A 22465-nucleotide genomic window follows, 5' to 3' on the forward strand; every position below is an offset into this window, starting at 1 on the left:
TTAGAGATTAGGTTGAATAGAAAATATTTTGCACCCCCCCCATGTGTGTAGGCAACATCTTTTGTTTTGTTATTGACCCTCCTGCTGCTGCTTTCTGGTAAATGTAGAAAGCTAAAAGCTTGAAGAACCCTTTAAAAAAGGTAAAAGATGACTTCCGGTTTGAGCATGTAGCAAGCAGACGTGTGAGAAGTGGCTCCCTAGTTACTTTTTACTTTCTACCTCATTTTCTCGACATAAAGTTTGGCGCACCTGGAGTTAGTTACGTGCACGTTAAGACATAACTTTTCACAACTAAATGAGTCCAAAGAGACGTGATCGAGGGCAAAAAGCGATCGAGATGGATGAAGTTGCCACACGTGAAGACAACATCGCTACACAAGCTAGCCCAAGCTCGGAGTTACCGGCTGATCTTGCTAAGCTTCACTCTGTGCTTCTGTCCGACCTCGCACAGTAAACAGACTCCCTCCTGAAAAAAAACACTTGGCGAGGCACTGGCACCAATTTGGGCATCCCTGGGCATCCCTGGTCTCTTCCCACGAAGAACGTATCCATGACATAGAGGAAGGGCTAAATGACCACAGCGACAGGATAGAGGCTATCGAAGCATCATGCACCGCACTCCTAGCTGAGAACGAGAAGCTGAAAAACAAAGTGGAGTATTTGGAAAATCGCACCCGTAGGTCCAATCTATTCAATTTCAATTTTATTTATATAGCGCTATATCACAACAACAGTTATCTCATTGCACTTTCCATAAAGAGCTGGGGCCTGTTGCATGAAACTAGGATAAGGGATTAAGCCGGGATATTCAAGTTATCCTGGATGAATTTAGCTTGGACTCGGTTGCACGAAACCAGATTGAATTAAGCCCAGTCAAGTAACCATGGAGATTTATTCTTTGCAGCTAGCCTGGTCCAGAGCAGGCTAAAAGCCAGGCTAAGATTAATCCTCATGTGTCAAATCAGCTGCGGCTCTTATCCGAAATAAACGTGTTTAACAGTTATTCCGTTGTCTTCTGCATGTGTTCTGCTTTATTTTTATGAACATGCATTAGCCTACTTGTCACTATTGTTGTCGCGAGTTGGATTTAAACCCTACTACAGTTGTTTAGATGTTAGAAATGGTTGCACTGGCACCCTGATGCGGAGTGGGCCTTTTCCCGGTGGGACGGTACTGTCTCGAGGCTGCCTGGTGTGCGGCCAGTGCCCTATGGACGCAGCTGACCTGTGGCCGCTGCCCGCCGGCAGACCTGCGATTCGCGTCAGTGTCCACTCTCTCTGTAAAAGTAGAGATGAGCAGCGCAATGTCCGTGGTCTCAGCTTCAGGTTTATACAGGACGCGCTCCGAAGATTAAGTGTGACGATATTAATGTAGCGATATTCCCAGATGATAATAATGGCAGACTGGTCAGAGACCAATAAATTCATGATTTCATCTTCTTGTTGCTTGTCCTTCTCTAATAAAGGGTAGGTTTATTGTGTTACTCCTCAATAAGTGGGCCTAATGTTTTTTTTATTATAGCTTACATTGGTTTCATAACCTTCTCAATAAGTCTCCCATCCCTGGACCAATAACGTGGCCTATATACAGCACATATGTAGTGTAGTTTACATTCATCACAACGGAACCACCACAATGCTTCTTAATCTTTTTATTTTGGTGCGGTCAATTGTCAGAAGAATAAAAAAACATGAATATTGTTTTACATATGCTCACAGCCTGTATTGAAGTCACTTACTTTTTTTTCTAGTTGTCCCTTTCTGAGAACAATCAGAAACATTAATTATTAATTAAGTATGAACATTAATTGTACGAAGAATTAGGAATATCTTATAGAGATTTGTGCATGGTTGTAAAACATGTTCTCACGTTGTGAATAAGGGTTTGAAATTAAGCCTAAAGTCCGTAGGGTCCATTTCCCGAGGAACATTAGTTCCCTCTGCTCTCTTTTGAGGCAAAGGCTATATTTTTAAACCCCCACACATTCAGTCGGGTCCGCTATGTTGGGCTTTTTTTCTCCGTTTGATAAGAGCCGTATTTCCCTTTTTGCATATTCTTCCCTCCTCGTTACTTTCCATTAGGAGATGCTGCTCATTGGGTGAAACATTTGGCGCATGCGTCTTCTCATCTCTGCATCAGTAAATCTGTGATCGATACCGTGGTCTATTTGAGAAAGCTGTGAACGTGCACTTATCCCAGCTATCTACACCTGGCTTGACATAGCTCTACCTGTTCATCCTGGCTAAGTCAAGCTGCGCTTTTTCACTTATCCTGGATATCTTAATTCTACTTTTGTGCAACAGGCCCCAGGTCTAGACCGTACTCTGTGATGTTATTTACAGAAATCCAACAGTTCTCACCAAGAGCAAGCACTAGGCCACATAGGCAAGGAAAAACTTCCTTTAAGAGGCAGAAACCTCGAGCAGAACCATGGCTCAGGGTGGGCGGTCATCTGCTTCAACCGTGGGGGTGAGAGAGAGAGAGAGAGAGAGAGAGAGAGAGACATAGAGAGGCAGAGAGAGACACAGACAGACAGACAGACAGAGATAGACATGGAGAATTGCAGCAAAGGATGTTGAGCAGGAACATGGAGGCAGCAGGTGACTCCAACCACAGATCCAGAGCCAGAAACACCTGCAGGAATCAATTAGAGGAGAGAGGGGAGGGGCGAGAGAGCGCAAGACTCCGGTGGGCGAGAGAGCACAAGACTCCGGGAAAGGGAAGAAGTTGAGTTAGTAACATGCATTAATGGAATGAGGTTGCATACAGATGGAGAGAAGGAGGAAGAGAGAGGGGCTCAGTGCACAATGGGAAGTCTCCCAGCAGTCTAGGCCTATAGCAGCGTAACTAAGGGATGGTTCAGGACTCTCCTGAGCCAGCCCTAACTATAAGCTTTATCAAAGAGGAAAGTCTTAAGCCTACTCCTAAATGTGGAGACGGTGTCTGCCTCCTGAACCCAAACTGCAACCTGGTTCCACAGTAGAGGAGCCTGATAGCTGAACGCTCTGGCTCCCATTCTACTTTTAGAGACTCTAGGAACCACAAGTAACCCTGCATTCTGGGAGCGCAGTGCTCTGGTGGGGTAGTAAGGTACTATGAGCTCATTAAGATAAGATGGTGCCTGACCATGAAGAGCTTTGTAGGTGAGAAGATTCTATTCTGGATTTTACAGGAAGCCAATGCAGAGAAGTTAAAACAGAAGAGATGTGATCTCTTTTCCTGGTTCCTGTCAGAACACGTGCTGCAGCATTCTGGATCAGCCAAAGATCATTTATGGACTTTTTTGAGCACCCTGATAATAGAGAATTGCATTAATCCAGCCTAGAAGTAACAGGACAGGATATTCCTGATTTTTGCAATATTACGTAGGTGAAAAAAGGCAATCCTTGAAATTTGCTTTATGTGAGAATTAAACGACATGTCCTGATCAAAGATAACCCCAAGTTTCATCCGGCTTGATTGATAGATATAATTGAGTATCATCTGCATAACAATGAAAGTTTATGGAGTGTTTCCTGATAATATTACCTAAAGGAAGCATATATAAAGTGAACAGGATTGGACCGAGCACAGATCATTGTGGGACTCCATGACTAACTTTGGAGTGCACGGAGGATTCATCGTTAACATGTACAAACTGAGATCGATCTGATAAATAAGACTTAAAGCAGCTTAGAGCAGTTCCTTTAATGACAATTAAATGTTCCAGTCTCTGTAATAAGATATGATGGTCAATGGTATCAAATGCAGCACTAAGCTCTAAAAGCAATCTGCGAGTTGTCGGTATCCCGGAGCATCTGGAGGGGCCGGACACAGTTAAGTTTATGACTGAATTTTTTGAGGAAGTCCTGGGCAAAGATTTCTTCCTGTATCCCCTCATTATCTCCCGTGCGCACCGAGTGGGATGAAGCCGACCGCCGAGTCCGGCGCTAGCTCTAAACGCCCGAGAATATTCCTTTGTTCTCTTCCACTTCTTCCAGAACAAATACCGCATAATAACGAGGAAACGAGAGCAGCTGTTCCTCAGGGGGCATGGGGTATTTTTCCATGAGGATGTCAGCGCGGAACTCGGCAAGAAACAAGCAGCCTTCAAAGAAGTGAAATCCCTTCTGTACAAGAAGAGCGTCAGCTTCACTCTTATCTATCGCGCCCGGCTCTGCGTCCTTCACGACGAACAGACGTTATTCTTCGAGACTCCGGAGAAGGCCAGAGAGTTGTACGAGCTTCACTGGGGAGAGTAAATGATGCCGGAGCACAGACTATCTATGAGAAGGTGAAAATAAGCCTAGCTTTCGGCTTAGACACTTTGATTCCATGGGACTACTTGTCTGCTTGGGGAATATATAGGGGAAAATAGCAAGATCTTTTTTTTTTTTTAAGTAAACTACAAGCTCACACTGTGTTTTTCATTCATGTTTATGGTACAATAACAACACAGTGGCCTCTGTGATTCAAATATACAACAGCCATGTTTTTTTGTTTTTTTTACACATTTATTCTTAACATGGCATGGTCGTTTTAGTTAATATGACTTTCACACATAACTCCATTTCACAGACTGGCCAATTTTAGTAAGGCAAACTGAGTGACAATATCTGTCCCAAGAGAGCTGGATACAGTTTACTTAAATTAGGCCAGCTACTCTGATTTACTTTACATATTTTTTTCTTTTTTCTCAAGGTGAGCCATAAATAATTGTATATAGGTGTAACACAAATCACTTAATGAGAGAGGAGCTACTCTCAGGGTAGGATAGGCGTTATAGAAAACGCTGGATGTCTTGGAAGCTTTTTGTCTGGGAAGTCCTGCGGTTTTCTTTGTTTGGGGAAGAAGATCTAGGTGTGGGGTGTTCAATGGGATTATTTCTCCTTTTTTGTTTTGTTTTTGGTGTGTTTTTTTTTTTTTTAATCCAACTTGAGTGTCATCAGAACTGGGGAACATTGTATTTAACATCTTATTTTCTAAGGATGCACACCGCTATGTCAAACTTTATTTTTAGTTCATTATTGTTACTATTTTATCTTACCTCTACACAACCGCACACAGCGTGTGTTGACATCACTTGCCACCATAAATGCACTTCCGTAAGGTGGTTCAAGCTAATCTTACATATTTTGAATATCTCCTATGATAAGTAATAGGTTGTACAGGCCCAGTAGGAGGAGCTGCAGTTAGGTTTGTGTCCTGGAATGTTAAGGGGATGAATGGTCCTGTGAAACGTTCTAGGATTTTTTTCCATCTTAAACGATTTGATACTGATGTTTTGTTAATGCAGGAGACACATTTAAGGTTAGAAGACCACACCAGACTCCGTAAAGCATGGGTTAATAATATTTCCCATTCCAAACTTAATTACAGATCTCGAGGGGTGGCAATTTTGATTAATAAACAAATTCAGTTCTCACCAAATACAATAATTGCAGACCCCAATGGTCAATATGTCATTGTCTTGGGCCTCCTACCCCAAACAACCGTTCTTTTGGTGAATGTTTATGCCCCTAACTGGGATGATACTGAATTTGCCAAAAAGCTCCTATCATCTCTCCCTTATTTAGATACACATAGACTGATCCTTGCAGGAGATCTTAATTGTACAATTGACCCATTGCTCGATAAATCTAGCCCTAAATCTGTTTCACCTTCTACAATGTCAAGGGTCTTTTCAGACTTTATGAGACAAAATGGAACTCCAAAAAAATTCTCTTTTTTTTCTCATGTCCACCATTATTTCTCAAGGATAGATTACTTTTTTATAGATAGCTCTTTCATCCTCGCAGTGGTATCGGTTGAATACTTGGCCATCATCATTTCAGATCATTCACCACTTTCTTTCACTCTGAACGTTAGAGAGCAATCCTTCTGGAGACTCAATTCCCTGCTGCTTTCGAATGAGAATTTTTGTGAACATGTGGCTACTCATATAGATACTTTTCTTGAAGTAAACAAAAAGGAAGGTATATCATATTCTCTACTTTGGGAAACCTTAAAAGCGTACTTCAGAGGACAAATTATCTCCTATGTAGCACATGACAATAAGGAACGCCGCAAACAAATACAAAACTTGACAAATTCAGTTTTTAACTTAGACCGCAAATACTCTGAAAGTCCCTCCCCAGAATTATATAAAGAACGGATAGCTTTACAGTCTAAGCTAAATCTTCTAACCACCAACCAGGCTGAATACTTACTACTGCGGACCATTTACTCATTTACTATGAGTACGGTGAAAAAGCTCGTTGATTGCTGGCTCACCAGCTGAAATGTCAGGCTGCTTCACGGCTCATACAGCCAAGTGAGAGATCAGGTCAAAATATTGTCACCAACCCAAAGGAAATCAATACTTTTGCAACATTTTACTCTACACTTTACATGTCTGAATTCCCATCAGATGTTACAAATATGAACAGTTTCTTAGATAGTTTAGAGTTACATACTATTGAGCCAGGAGACGGGGAAGGGTGACCAACCGCTTACACAGTCATTGTTATTACAGCCATTGGAGACATGCAAACTGGTAAATCTCCAGGACCTGACGGTTACCCCCCAGAATTTTTAAAGAAATTTAAAGATAAACTTGCGCCTATTATGCTAGAAGTATTTAACAAATCATTGGGAAATGGTATTTTGCCCCCAACCCTCTCACACAAGCTAAAATTACACTACTCCTCAAAAAGGACAAAGACCCTACTGACTGTGGCTCTTACCATCCTATCTCCCTCCTAAACGTTGATGTAAAACTTTTAGCCAAGGTGATGGCATATCGTTTAGAATCCGTTCTCCCTAAAGTAATCTCTTAAGACCAGACTGGTTTTATAAAGGGTTGCCACTCTTTTTTAAATATTTGCCGACTTACTAACATGATCCCTCATTGACTGCCAAAGCTGTAATCTCTCTAGACGCGGAAAAGGCCTTTGATCGGGTGGAGTGGAAATACTTGTTTGGCGTATTGGAGAAGTTTGGGTTCGGTGACAGGTTTTTGGCAGGGATTCGTCTGCTGTATTTGTCCCCGCAAGCATGTATTCAAACTAATCAGTCTCATTCTAAATGTTTCCCTCTGTCACATGGGACACGCAGTGGTAATTGAGCCTCTTTTGATCGCATTGAAGTCGTTGTCGTTATTGCGGGGGGTTAAGCGTGGGAACAAGGAACATCACGTCTATCTGTATGTAGACGATCTCTTGATTTATGTAAGCAATCCAGAAACTGGCGCCCCAGTAATTGTTTCACTATTGAACAATTTTGGGTCTTTTTCTGGCTACAAACTCAATTATCAGAAAAGCAAATGCTTCCCCATTGACGACTTGGCAATGCATATTAAACAAGAAGCAGTCCAATTCCACTTAACACATTCTGGTTTCAAATATCTTAGAATAAACATTACGCTTTCCTTTTTTTTAGATATCTCCAGATCCGTCACTGTGTCAAAGCACTGTTACCTTCTTTCCCGGTGGGAAGAAATAAAAATAATAATAATAATAATAATACATTTTATTTAACAGCGCCTTTCTAAGCACTCAAGGCCACTTTACAGACAATAAAAGACAGATACAGGGAACAGAAAAGTATAAACAGTTATTATAAAAAAAAAAAAAATTGTATTCTGAATTGAACTGGAAGCCAATGGAGCTGCTGAAGGACAGGGGTTATATGATGAAAAGAGGGGGTTCTGGTGATGACATGAGCTGCTGAGTTCTGAAGAAGTTGAAGTTTATGGAGAGATTTTTGAGGAAGGCCAAAAAGAAGGGAGTTACTGTAGTCAAGGCGGGAGGTGATAAGTCTGTGGATAAGGATGGAGGCAGTGTGAGTGGTAAGGGAGGGACGGAGGTGGTTAATGTTGCGTAGGTGGAAGTATGCAGACCGGCAGATATTATTTATGTGTGACTGAAAGGAAAGGGAGGAGTCGAGGATTACGCCCAGACTCTTGACCTGAGGGGAAGGGGAGACCAAGGAGTTGTCAATTGGTAGAGTGAAACTATTGATTTTGGATAGGGTGGATTTGGTGGCTACGAGGAGGAGTTTGGTTTTATCACTGTATAGTTTAAGGAAGTTTGAGGTGAACCAGTCTTTAATTTCAAGTAAGCAGTTATTAAGGGACAAGGGGGGGAGCGAGGAGGTGGGTTTGCTGGATAAATAGAGCTGGGTGTCGTCTGCGTAACAATGAACAAATGAATGTTGATTGCGGAAAATATTGCCAAGGGGAAGTAGGTAGGTGATGAAAAGGAGGGGACCAAGAACTGAACCTTAAGGGACGCCAGTAGTAACAGGCGAAGGGTGGGATGTGAAAGATTTGAGTTGTATAAACAGAGTGCGGTCGGAGTGATATGAGGGTAACCAGTCAGGAGGGGTGTGAGAGATGCAGAGAGAAGATAGTCTATTGAGGAGAATGGAGTGAGAAATGGTATCAAAGGCCGCACTAAGATCGAGGAGGATGATGATAGAGATGAGTCCGGAATCAGCAGCTACGGGGAGGTCATTGGTGTTTTTTATTAGGGCAGTTACAGTACTATGGGAGGGGCCAAAACCAGACTGGAAAGGTTCGTAAAGACTGTTAAGGGTAAGAAAAACGTAAGAAAATTACCCTCCTCTATCCAAAAAAAGGACTGATATCAAGGTTATATTCTCAATTACTGTCTCTGGAAAACCATGACCTTTCAAAAATTAAGATCCGGTGGGATGGGGAGTTGTTGGCTGAGTTGTCGGACATACTTTGGGAGGATGCACTGCAAAGGATTAACTCATCTTCATCCTGTGCACGCTTGGAGCTCATTCAGTTTAAAGTAGTGCATAGGGCTCATTTCAGTAGGGCTAGGTTAGCAGATATATATCCGGGAACGGACGGGAGTTGTAATAGATGTTCCCTCTCTCCAGCTGATTTAACACACACCTTTTGGTTGTGCCCCCGTCTAAATTAATTTTTGTCATCTGTTTTCCAAACTTTATCAGAAGTCATAAAAATTTAAATTAAGCCCTGCCCGTTGATTGCAATATTTGGTATTTCAAATAAGAGCTTAAATTTAACTCTGGTCCAATCGGACATTGTTGCCTTTACATCACTTGCCCGTCGTAGGATCTTATTGGTTTGGACATCCGCTACTCCACCAGCAATGGCCGCATGGTTAAGGGATGTTTTATTTTTTCTTAAACTAGAAAAAATCAAATTTACATTAAAAGGTTCAGTCCAGAAATTTGACTTAAAATGGCAACCCATTGTGACATATTTTGAGAATCTTAAAGTACTGCCTGAAGTATGAGAAACCTCTTATTGTTACTACTTGTACTTGTTTTGTATGTATGTTTGAGGTAATTTTGATGCATAGCTCTGAGAATGTACATTAATATCATTTAATTTATTTTTATTTTTAATTTAATTTTATATAGTTTTTATTATTATTATTATTATTATTTATTTATTTTTATTTTTTATTTATGTAGTTATGTATTTATTATTATTATTATTATTATTATTATTATTATTATATTTAATGAGTGATTACATGAAATGTAATCACTAGGAAAAAATTCAGTAGTTTTTATAGCATTATTGTACTAACAAATACTTACTGTAGAACCTGTATACAGCATTGCAGTTAATGCAGTAATGCCGTGCAGTATGGCTATATATATTTATATCCATTCAATGGCATTGTTTGCATTATAAGTTACTATATATATCCAATCACTAAACCAGTGTTTGGCTTAATGTGACAACACATTTAATAAGTACTGATTTATTTCACTGTGAACACCATGCAGATTAGATCATAAATTCCACAAATATGCACTACAGTGAAGTTGAAGTTAATTGGTCAACATCTTGAAAATGAAATACAATATTAACAATGTTTATACAATGTTTGATGAGTTTGGTAGATTCCTGATCTTTGTTGTTTATTGTCCAAAATGCTTTTTTCTGGAGTCTGTTAAATTGTAAGTGTCTCTTCCACATGCTCACTCACGACAAACAAAGCTACATCATGATAGTAATGAAATGCGAATAACAATATTACCTTGCAAACTGGGTATACATATATGTATATATGTATATATATATATATATATATATATATATATATATATATATATATATATATATATATATATATATATATATATATACGTATGTCATGTATCTCCGTGTAAAGTTATTGAGGCTTACTAACCCTTTGGCAACGAACTCTAAATATTGCCATATTTCTGCTTTGGTCATCTAGCTTAGTTGTTAGTGTTGTTTGGAGTTCCCTTGGCAATGCAATTCATGACTTTGGGGGGCAAAGCTACTGAAGGAGGACTTACAGGAGGGATGTATTTGTTTAGGTGTCGAGTTCAAAAATCAACAATCTTTATCCAGAATGGCTGACTCCACCTTTAAGTGAGAAAATCTATATTTTTTAATTGTTGTTTTACGAACCAATCTTTTAAACATAAAACAGACGGCTTCTTAGGTAAAATATTGACATTGTTATTGCGTTAAAAGCTGACAAGCCTGCTGTGTTTTCACAGGTTTGCCCAAATTACATTTTTACTAGACTGTAGCCTACTTGAGTCAGGTGCACTTCATGTTTAATTTGATAAACCACAACTGCAAATGATCATCTTCAAACCGTTTTAAAGAGTGCTTTTCCCAATAACAGCTTCTAATCGTCGTAGTCACTTTCCCACATGCAGGATTTTTCTTGTCTTGGAAACCTTCCAGACTACTCCATTTAGAGATGTGTATCATGTCTAATAAGGGGAAGAGCCCCAAAGTGTCACTGATGATGGATCAGGCCCTGCTCAACTCATTAGACAGGCATTGGTTTTGCTTCAAAACCAGCTGCTGAAAAAGCTGCTATCAGTTCTGCTAGCTTCTCTGTGCTGTCTTATGGAAACGTCATTCACAGACAACATCAACAGCAATAACAGCCCCGGACCTATAGAAAGCAGAGGCTATGGAGGAGGAGATGTGAGAGAAAATAAAAATAAATTTGAAAAATATACATTTTCCAATTCCCCAATCAAAGATTACGCACATGTACACACATGTAGTGCATGGGCATCAACAGTATTGGGGAAATTAATAATTAGAATACAGAATACATCAATAAGTATTTAATCATATCTAAATTAAATTAAAATAATACAACAGTAATGAAGGAGACTGTATACATACAAAATGATTGGGCCACAAATCTCTTTAAGTGAGAGGGAAGGTCTATCTTCCAGTGTTATACTACCACCTTAGGCAACTGTTGCAAAGTAAGATGGAGATTTCAGCCGTGTGTGAATGCAAGAAGGAGCATACTATAAATGAAAAATAAGCAATTAAGGCTGAGTTGGAATGGCCTAAATAGTTTACATAGGTTTAAGTCTATAACAATACAGGCTGAACAGCGTTGAGCGTAATTGAATAGCAGAGGTAGAAGGGGATAGAAAAGAAGACTCTTTATATCTTAGGGGGCTGTTTTGTGGATGTGTGTGTGTGTGTGTGTGTGTGTGTGTGTGTGTGTGTGTGTGTGTGTGTGTGTTTGTTTGTTTATGGGTTTCTTCTTAGCTCCAGGGCAATATTCCAGCCATCCCTGCGGTATTGCCCACCCCTCCATCTACCCTCTCTCATCTACTGTGCAGATACTGGCAGGCAAAGAAAGAGACAAGAGGGGGCAGGGGTGGGGGGAGGGGGGCATGGGAGACTTGCACGGGTGTATGACTTTGAGACTGCACCGTCACACACTGGTTAGATTGGCCGAGTTGCCGGGGAACAGTCACTAACGATTAGTGTAGCAGAAGATCTGCCCTGCGGCTTTCCCCTCTCTGGAGCAGAAGAAAGAGGGATGAGGAGAGCAGAGGAGGTGGACTAGGGTGGGGTGTCAAGGATGGGGTTTGAGGGGGAGACCAGTGTGCCTTACTTAGATATAATTAGGCAGAGTGAGACCTCTTTTCCTTTTTTTTTCCTCTCTAACTTTTTTGGATTTTTTTTTTTTACAACGTGAACTGTAGCTTCATAATCTGATGATTTAAAATACTCAAGTCTTTGTTTATTATTAAAGCTGCTCTTTGATTCCTCATTTTATATTAAATAGACTTGCCCTTTTTCTTTCAGCAATAGAGATGCACAAGTCTTATCAGTTTTCTTTTCTTTTAAATTGTTAATGTTAATTTTGCTAGATTACTATGGACTTATAATTAGACTGAGTTGTCATTGTGCTTTGAAGGAAGATGACATGCCTATACTTGATCTCAAACTTTCCACCATCTGAGGGAACATTTGCCTAGAAAGAAGTGATTTAATTGACAGGCTGAAGAGAGGGGTAAGACTAAACAAAGTGAAAAGTAATGAACAAAGGCAGTGTGAACCCTGTACTCTGTCTGTGATGCAGAGCTGGACACCATCCATCAAAAATCCCACAACCCCCCGAGCCTACAACCCTAGAGCACATCCTTTTTAATGTCAATATTCATTAGCTGAAATATTTATGCATGAATATGGCTCATATAGGCACATTTGATTGATGCATCTCTAAAAACAAAAAGACATGCTAGGGCAAATCTTAAGAAAAGTAGGGTTCCTGTCAAGCCTCGGGGGAGGAGTCACTCAGATGCATTATTCACATGCCCTCCAGGCAAGCTTTCAAGGCTTCTCTGCCTCAAGGGCAAGAAAAATAACCACCACTGTTAAAAGTAAATCATCTTGCGTGATGCACAATTAATGGCAAAGAGGGAGAGGTTGCAGATTGCTCCTTGTTGTTGCAAATGGAGTGAGGTAGCTATCAGGGGCTAAAAGGAAGCTTCCTGCCATGATCCATGGCAGCTTCCTGCTGGAATCAAACAGGGATGCTGGTAATGGTAGGATCCATAGCCTGATATTAAATCCAACACTGCTGTTCTTAGTTGGAGGGGGTCAGTCAATCAATGAACATAAAGACACCCACCCATTCACACCCCCTACATTTTGCCTCAGTACCCCAAAATAACAGCATGTTTCCTACTTCAAACAGCACATGGTTTGATGTTATTGGGTTCATACTTCATTCACAGGCTAGGCTTTTGTTTTGTTATCCTCTCTTTAGTTATAACAAACGTTTAGTCTTACTTCAAACAGTGGTCACACATAAATATCAGTACATAGCACTGAGTCCGACAGCAGTTTTAATGCTCATTATTTTATTTCAGGCACACAGCTCCTGCAGTCATTACCGCATGTCAAACGCGTGGCTCAGATTGAATTAATAGTTCTTGGTTTTATTGAGCTCCCACACTACAAACTCCTCTTCATTATCCAACGGCCAGGGAGTCAAGCGAGGTGAAAGTAAGAATCTTGTGCTGCTGTGCCACAGAGGAAAAAATTCTTCCTCTGTCTGCCCTTTAGCACCACATTTTCACGGAAGAGAATGAGGGCCACGCTAATGCTTACTCATAATGTCACTCCTCTTGTCTCTGATTGCAGGAGATGCCCTCGACAACAGCCTGGCATCACCAGGCACAGGCGACGAGGATGACCAAGACAAGAAAAGGCAGAAGAAACGAGGCATTTTCCCGAAAGTAGCAACAAATATAATGAGAGCATGGCTCTTCCAGCACCTAACGGTAAGGGAATCTACCCTTGATCCTGTTAAATTGCTTTTCTGTACAAGCAACATCTAGCTATGGCTTTTAATAGATTTCAAAGGGAGCAAATGTTCCCCTAAAACAAGTTTCTTCCTGAGACAATTTTGTAGAGCCACCGTTGCTGCTTCCGGAGCATAGTGCCGCAAGACAATTGTGATTGGTTTACAGAAATGCAGACAGCCCAGAGTGTTATTTTTCTTCTCATATCCCAAAATGTGTCTGGGGCGTAGCCAAACCTTACTCCACAGCGCTGTGTCTCAGTTGTTTAGTTTGTGAAAGGCCCATACAGGTCCTGTAGTTGGAGTAATCCCTTCCTTGACAAAGCTCACCTTTAGATTTTCCGGATGAAAAAGAAGGATAATTGAGTTATCTCCTCTCTGTTCCCCATTCCGTTTCAGGCCTAATTTGTTAAGCACAAGTGTTTGCAATGGTAGGATGTGTCTATGAAAAGTGTGCAAGGGGACTTTGGCCTCTGAAAGGCCTATTGCAACACCCAAGCGATCAAGCATTCATCAGTCGTTGAGGGTGTGAAAAGAGCGGGATTATGTTTTGTCAGATGTTGCAGTGTGAGGCCCGCGGTTGGTAGGCTGTTGGGGGGGGGGTTCTGTCCACAACTAGCTGTAGCCTCCTGCTTTTGTTGTCCATTTGGAAGACCCTTAAAAGATCCCCTTCTGTGGAAGCTATAGAGAAAGCAGCTGTGAAAGGTTTTAATTCATTATATTATTCATTATTGGACCATTAGCTTGGTCGTAACTGTTCTGGCATCTGTGACCATGAAGTGCTGTAAAAATAATCAGTAAATACTTTAGATTAACCCTAAAACTTAAAGCTGACCAGAATAGGCTGCAAGAGTAGTAATATGATCTTGTCTTTAAGTATTTTTTAAAAAACAAGCAACTTTGTTTTGTACTAACTGAAGGCGTGAGATTGTTATTTGGCTTCACTCTGAATATAATAAATTGCATTAATCTAACCAAGACGATATAAAAGCTTTTTAAAGTTTTTTTGCTTGCCCGGATAGCAGAGTTTTTGTTTTGATAATTTTTCCTGGTTATTTGTGCTTCTCCCATAAAAGTAAGTAGTCTGCATAGTTAAATGGTTTATTCCAACATTGACTGGTACTATCTTAAACTTGAAAATATTGAATTGGAACGAAAGTGGAGAATATTGAATGAAAGTCTACATATATTAAATAAAATTTGAGGATATTGAACTAAAGTCTGGGTATATGGTATGAAAGTCTGAATATATGGAATTAAACTTATCATATCATCAGGGCACTTGTGTTTTCAATGTAATTCTATTAGTGTTACAGTTTTTCTCAATCGCTTTAGCACAAAATTCATTAAGTAAGCCTTTGCATTAATTTGATATGAAATCATAATCTTACCAAATGCAATTATAAACATGTTTTTTGTGTAAATCTCTATACATGCAAAATAGAGCAACCAACATTCACAATAACCTGTTGCATATACACTATTCAATTCAATTAAATTCCTTTTTTTTTTATAACGCCAAATCACAACAACAGTTACTTCATTGCACTTTTCATAAAAGAGCAGGTCTACACCATACTCTGTGATGTTATTTACAGAAACCCAACAATTTCCACCAATCACTAGGTGACAGAGGCAAGGAAAAATGTCCTTTTAAGACGCAGAAACCTCGAGCAGAACCATGGCTCAGGGTGGGCGGTCATCTGCCTCAACCGGTTGGGGGTGAGAGAGAGAGAGAGACAGAGAAAGAGACATGGAGAATTGTAGCAGAGGGTGTTGAGCAGGAACATGGAGGCAGCAGGTGACTCTAACCACAGATCCAGACTCCACAGCTCCACAGCCAGAAACACCTGCAGGAAGCGATAGGAAGAGAGAGGAGAGGGGCGAGAGATCAAATATCATCTCAATAAAACAACAAGGAATTTTGAATTGTAATCACTACGGTAATTTAACACTAATAAACCAGGCTATAATCAATCCTTAATAAAATGCCTGAAATTGAAATGAAAAAAATAGATTGGTAATTGTGAGTTACTGACTAGACTTCTTCTGACCTTACTAGATTCCCAGAAGACAGCCAGCCTGTACTTTTCTCTTGCTTTTGGAAAACTGGATGCAACAAAGGGCCTCTCAGCAGTTTGGAGATAATCCCCCAACATACAAAGTGACTGAAACCTCCCTCAGGCAGAAAAACTCATAACACACTTAAAAAACTTTGTTTGAACAATTCCAGATTTTCATGGTTTTGGGTGCTGAGTCAACCCTCATTTTCTAGTGATTAATTACACACACACACACACACAGACACACACACACACACACACACACACACACACACACACACACACACACACACACAAACACAGGTAAATTCTCATCCAGAGCCTGCAGTGATTGTTTATAAGATATCTTGTAAGGCATTTCTTATCAATGCACCAAAATATCAAAGTGAATTCCTTGTACGAGAAAACCTACTTTGCAATAAATCAAATTCTGATTGATTTTAATTGTTTTACTATGTATATAAATGTATACTGTGTATACTATCTATAAAGATTATACGTACAGTGTTACAGTGTATACAGTAGCATACATGAAAACAAAACCATAAAACCAGGTTTGAAATATCAACACAACTGTAAAGTGACTCAAGTTCGGCTGGCCGGAGTGAAAGGCTTAGAAATAGCTTATGCTTTGGGAAATTCAATGTATAGCTTTGCTCCTTGAGTGAGCTCTAGTAATTTGTGCACTTTTTAAGTGTTTTTTTTTATTAGATTATTATGGTCTGAGCGCTATTGAAATTAAAGGAATTATTGTTCCTTCTTTCTTACTTTTTCCCTGCCTTTTTTCTTGCCTTTTTAAGTGGCTTAACAAACTCAAAAACTCACCAAAATCAAGCCTGGTGACAATTTACATATTTTAAGAGTTTTGGAAATGGCGCACAAAAATGGCTTGCCGGCGCTGGCAAGCCATTTTCTACAAAAAAAAAAAAATTAGAACCCCTGCAGTACGTTTAACGTAAACTAACGAAACGTGGTAAACGTACATATGAAATGATTTGTGCATATGTGCATGTCAAGACGTACAAAAAAGCTAACAAGAGTCATACCCTTAACACAACAGGAAGTCTGTCATTTTTAATTGAAAGTTTGAAATTATGGAGATTTTGGGCATTGGGCATTGGTCTGTGTGATAAAACAACCTATGACGGTCATTTTGTGCATTTCGCCATTGAAACAGGAAGTGGGTGTAACTTGAGTGTACATTAACCAATTGGCTCGATACTTTTTAGGATTCATTAGAGTCCAACCATGAGGACATCTACAGGCCGATATTGGCTCAAAGTCTAGAGGCAACAGGAAGTAGGCCTTAAAGTCAAGGTGCTATACTTTAACAAACTCCTCCAAGAGATTTCATCTGATCGACTTAAAATTTGAAGAAAAGGTATTAAAAGCTTGAGTTTTTGTCCAACAGTGTGGGCGTGGTGGCCATTTTGAGCATTTATCAATGAACGAAGAAGTTGTTGTTACTTCTGTTGACGTTGTCCAAATTGGCCGAAATTTCTCAAGAGTACAGGCCTGAGGACATCGACAGGCAAAAATTGACTTTTGGTCATAGCACCCCCTGCTGGCAAAAGGAAATCAGCTTCATATGACAAACATCATGTGTGGTCTACAGGTGATAGTGAGCCAGTATGACGTAGAGTCTTGTGTGAGGTATCAGTGAACAGCAGAGTGTTCCCTTTTCATTGGGGACGGTTTGCAGTGTCTGAGTGCCGCGCAAATGCACTCTTGCAATGAGCGGCGTCTGCACTCCCGCAAGGAGCGGCGTCAACCAATAACCCCAACACGTGCGGAGGAGCGAGGGCCTGTCAAATGCTGTTTGCAGTTTTACTTGATCTTTTGGTTGATGATTTTGTAGCCTGTTATAAAAGAGGGATCAATACATGGTTTTCTGTGAGTGATCATTTGCTGAATCAAAACGAGACTCCCTCTGGTGAAGATCATGTCATGGGCTTTGGTCTCATGTGAAATGGAGACTGTAGAGAGATGGGCAGGAGGGATTTATTTTTCTTTTGTCTGTCTGTGGTATACAGCTTTGATTTGAGGGCAAAGTGTAGAGTAATCTGTCACTTGACTAGTTTATGTGTGTGTGTATCCAAATCAACATTTGTATGTGCATTTTTGCACCTGGTGTCACTATTGTTATATATGTGCATGTGTGCGTGTGTGTGTGTGCACTTAGCCTGAAAGGCAGTTTAAAAATGAAGTGCTTAGAAGCTCATCCTTCACTGATGACCACAGGAGGCGGCTGACAGCAGCAGAATGGGGACTGTCCTGCGACCCTGCTCAAGGGGTACAAGGATCACCTCTGTCTACCATCTGCCGTCCTCATCTTACTGTCTCACACACACACACACGCACATACACACACACTCTAACACACACAGAACCAGTGAAGGGATCAAGGACAAGGAGATGGAGCAAGACGGGGAGGGGTTGGGGGGGGACAGGGGACCTAACCTTATTGAGGCCCCAAACAAAAGCCACCATTGTCCCTCTTTATATCCCACCCGATCGGTCGTCAAACAATGTGAAATAATGTTAAATACTGTCACACAATGGCACGTGCTTTTGGCATGAAGTGTTTAGGGGGCCAAATTGTGGTCAGCCTTTGTTTTTCCAGAGCCAACTTGTGCACTCACGTTCAGGAGTGGGAGAGCCGGCACAAAATATGATTACACTTCCTCAGTGGGAATTTTACCTTATAGTACAAGAGCTTGCACTTTAAGGCAAATTGGACCTATACACCCCTAAATGAAAGCCAGCTGTTTTTGTCTCGAGCCTTGACATTTATTAATTGAATGTTCTATCTTTTTGTTACTCACAGCACCCGTATCCCTCAGAGGAACAGAAAAAGCAGCTAGCACAAGACACAGGCCTCACCATTCTTCAAGTGAACAACTGGTAAGTCACTCTAATGCCAGATTTGACTGTCCTCACCACGTGTACACGCACTGTCTCTTTGAGAAAAATTACAAACACAACACTTTTGTTTTTGACCCTATTTTTCATGAGCTGAACTCAAAGATCTAAGACTTTTTCTATGTATACAAAAGGCTTATTTCAAACATTGTTCACAAATCTGTCTAAATCTGTGTTAGTGAGCACTTCTCCTTCGCCGAGATAATCCATCCACCTCACAGGTGTGGCATATCAAGATGCTGATTAGACAGCATGATTAATTCTATTCAATTTTATTTGATTTATAGTATAAATTCATAACAAGCGTTATCTTGAGACACTTTACAGGTAAAGTAGGTCTAGACCACATAATTTCCAAGGACCCAACAGTCTAGTAGTTCCCTCCAGAGCAAGCAACAGTGGCGAGGAAAAACTCAATTTTAGGAAGAAACCTCGGACAGGCCCAGGCTCTTGGTAGGTGGTGTCTGATGGGCCGGTGCCTAAGTGAAAATATTCTGACCAATATGCATGAAACCTGGTATGTAGCATCTCCACATGAACCTGACTAAAATGTTAAAATGTTAAACTATGCGCAATTAAAATTTTTGTAGCTAGCTACCAAACATGAACTTGAATATGAACAAATTAATTGCTATCAATGCAAAACTTGGTATTCCTATCACCTGCTCTGTACTAAATTTGGTGAGGATAGGCCATTATTTCGCTATAACTCCTATACATTCATCATGTTCCCTGAATTCAGATGATTCTCCTGAAATAGGCCACGCACATTTCTGACTAGACTTGTAGGCAAGAAATATCGTGATTTATCTTGAACTTACCTTTTTGAACTCCTCCTAGACCGTGATACCAATCTGCATAAACTTGGTATGTAGCATCTCCGGACCTACCTGAAAAAATATATCAAAAGAATTTAGCTATGTTAAACTATGCATAATTTAAAACCAAACAAATGTTTGTAGCTAGCCACAAAACACAAACTTTAGCATATCTCAGCCAAATTAATAGGTATCATAGCAAGACTTGGTATTATTGTTTGACATTTCACTCTGAGGCTCTGTATAAAACTTGATGAAGATCGACATTTAGGGGGCGCTATAATCAATGTAGATCCGTTTTGTTAATTTGCTAATAACATTTGCAATTGCAATTTCTCTGCTGCAGTAATGGCTATCAACGTGAAACTTGTAAGGCTTATTCATCATGCTGATTTAAGGCTCTTTAGCAATTTTAGGGAAAATTGGCCATAACGGGGCGCTATAATCAACGTAGACACGTTTTGTCTTATAACGCAATCAATGTAAATTGTAATTTGCATAGGCAATATACTACAGACGATGAAGCTCACGCCCCACAATATTTCCTGACGTTTGCCTCCAGTCGAGTCGTCAGGGGTGACTTGCGACATTTCTTTATTGGTTAATTTAAAACAGGGACAGTGTACAATAAATATATTGCAAAGTATGGTGGTGGACTGATAGCTGGAGAGGTGCCAGTTCACCTCCTGGGCACTGCCAAGGTGCTCTTGAGCAAGATACCAAACCCCCAACTTCTCGGGGCACCTTTCCATGGGCAGCCCCCTCACTCTGACATCTCTTCATTAGTGCATTTATAGGTACTGAGCATGTGTGTGTAATTCAGGTCTGTGTGTAATGTGTGTAATAACAACAGAGTGTAAATTTGAATTTCCCCTTGCAGGACTACTAAAGTATTATTATTATTATTATTATTATAATAATATTGCACCAGATATTGGGCTGTCTGTTTGGTGGATGTAATAATGGCAAAACATTGGCAAAGTAGTTAGCTTAGTCATCACAGCCTAAGGCTACAGGGATAAACCAAAATCAATAAAATAGGACTTTCTTGCCTCAGATTATGTCAGTAAGAATAAACTAGATCATTCTTTTAGACACTGGAGACACACAGTGGTCGAGTTCTTCGAAAGCGGCTGAAAGAATTACAAGTAGACCAGGTCAGAGGACAGGTCATTGGGACAAAAAAATATGTATATCTGCACAACAGACTTCAAAATCTTAAAAGGCAGGAAAAAGCTTACTAAGATTATTTCACATTCTTTAGTGAACTAAAATGGCTGCAGAATACTGTCAACAGACCGAAAAAAAAAAAATTAACCCTTGAGTTTATATTTTATCACATATTCCAAGGTCAGGAATGCTAACTATTAAAAATAATATTGATTTTAACAGGTGTGGAAGCTAAATTTGTTTTTTCATTCACTCTTTCGCTGGTTTATCAAATAATATATGATATTGCTCTTTTTTCCAGGTTTATCAATGCAAGGAGAAGAATAGTCCAGCCTATGATTGACCAGTCCAACAGAGCAGGTAAAACTGCAGTTCATTTAGTGTTCAGTGGATTCAATAGTTCCTTTCTTCCTATTGAATGATCAGATGAAACTAAATGCAAACTGTACTGCCTTATACCGTATCTGCCTAATATCACTTGTTGCAGCTAAAGACGCAATGAAAAGTGAGAAAGATTATATGTCAGAGGAGCCAGTCCTAAGGTTTTTTGAGTCTTGCATGAATGACGTGAAGAATGTTGAGGTGGCTTTGTGTGCCGCACGTTTGGGTTAATTGCAAAACAATTGTAAAATTTGGGTTGCTCACTTTGACAATCTTGCTTCTGCTCTCACAGTGAGTCAGGGAACAGCTTACAGTCCGGATGGCCAGCCAATGGGAGGATTTGTTCTTGATGGGCAGCAGCACATGGGTCTCCGGCCTGGAGGTGAGCCATCTCCCATTCTTTATTGAACCATCAATGGCAAAATCTGTATAATAATTTTCTGGTTGTGGTCAGCTGTTTTGAACAATTAAAAGAGAGGAAAGCTAAAGCGCTCTTTTAAGCACTTTTTTTCAAACAGTAATGTGCCATGAAGGATTTATATATTGTTATGTATGTCTGTTTCTGTACAGCATCAGCATAAGGCAACAGTTTGTGATTGGTCATTTCAAAGGTTGATCATTGTTTGGTGCAAATCCAGCAAGTACAACAAGACATAAATTAAATGGTTTATAAAGCATTTAACAAGTTGACAACATTCAGATCATTTCTCACGAGGAAAAAATAACCTTATTAGCTGAGTTCATCTTCAGTTCAATATTATATTATATTATTAAAGAAGAAACAAATATTATATGCAATAGGAAGGTAGTAATAGTAAAATGTAGCCATGAAAGGTTTGTTGTTTTAAGAAGCATGTTGGTGTGATTACTAAGTTATGCTTTGGCTAATGTGTCATGGTCTATAGTCTTGGGGGAAAGGCCCCTTTCATAACATTTGAACCATTTAAGGTAGAGTCTTGTGTGAGGGGTCATTGAACTCAGCAGAGAATTCCCTCTGAGTCTGAGTGCTTGCAGTTTTAATTGGTTTTGTTGTTACTCCTCATTCCAGGGCCAATGGGTAGCATGGGCATGAACATGGGCATGGATGGGAATTGGCACTACATGTAAATCCACTTCACTGAAGCAAGCCTGAAAAACACTGGTAAAGTAAGTAGTCCAGTCGGTGTATGTCTTCATTTGTTGCAAAAAACTATTTCTTCATTCCCCCATTTTCTCCCCTGTTCCTTTCACTCATAGTTCTAATCTATTCTTCCCATTCTTCACCAATCCAATCTAGACTGGAAAATTTAATTGCGGCCTGATGTTTGCTGGAGGGACTTTTATGTTAATGAAATACATATAGTCATAGTTATCTATTCACAATATCAATGTTTGCTTTTGTCGTCCGGGAATTTATTTTAAGGCAACATAGCCTGTAAACTTCTTTGCATTTAATTCTTAAAGGATAACTCCGGTTTATTAGAACTTCGGTTTAGTCTTAATGGTTTTGACCTTATTTCCATCGGGAATAAAAAAAAAAGGCCTAGAATGA

The 22465-nt window shown here is 40.0% G+C and overlaps 1 protein-coding gene across 1 annotated transcript in view; it reads left to right on the forward strand.

The window, feature by feature from the left end:
• Positions 1 to 22064, forward strand: part of meis2b (Meis homeobox 2b) — a 34847-nt gene extending 12783 nt beyond the window's left edge. Inside the window, exons 8-12 of the mRNA XM_032510285.1 lie at positions 13421 to 13560; positions 18471 to 18547; positions 20855 to 20913; positions 21227 to 21316; positions 21983 to 22064. Coding sequence (XP_032366176.1) covers positions 13421 to 13560; positions 18471 to 18547; positions 20855 to 20913; positions 21227 to 21316; positions 21983 to 22041 — 425 coding nt within the window. The 3' untranslated portion in view covers positions 22042 to 22064. The remainder of the gene's footprint in view (positions 1 to 13420; positions 13561 to 18470; positions 18548 to 20854; positions 20914 to 21226; positions 21317 to 21982) is intronic.
• Positions 22065 to 22465: the final 401 nt, after the last annotated feature.

This window comes from Etheostoma spectabile, unplaced genomic scaffold (genome assembly GCF_008692095.1).
Source record: "Etheostoma spectabile isolate EspeVRDwgs_2016 unplaced genomic scaffold, UIUC_Espe_1.0 scaffold00569390, whole genome shotgun sequence".
Classification (NCBI taxonomy): Eukaryota; Metazoa; Chordata; class Actinopteri; order Perciformes; family Percidae; genus Etheostoma; species Etheostoma spectabile.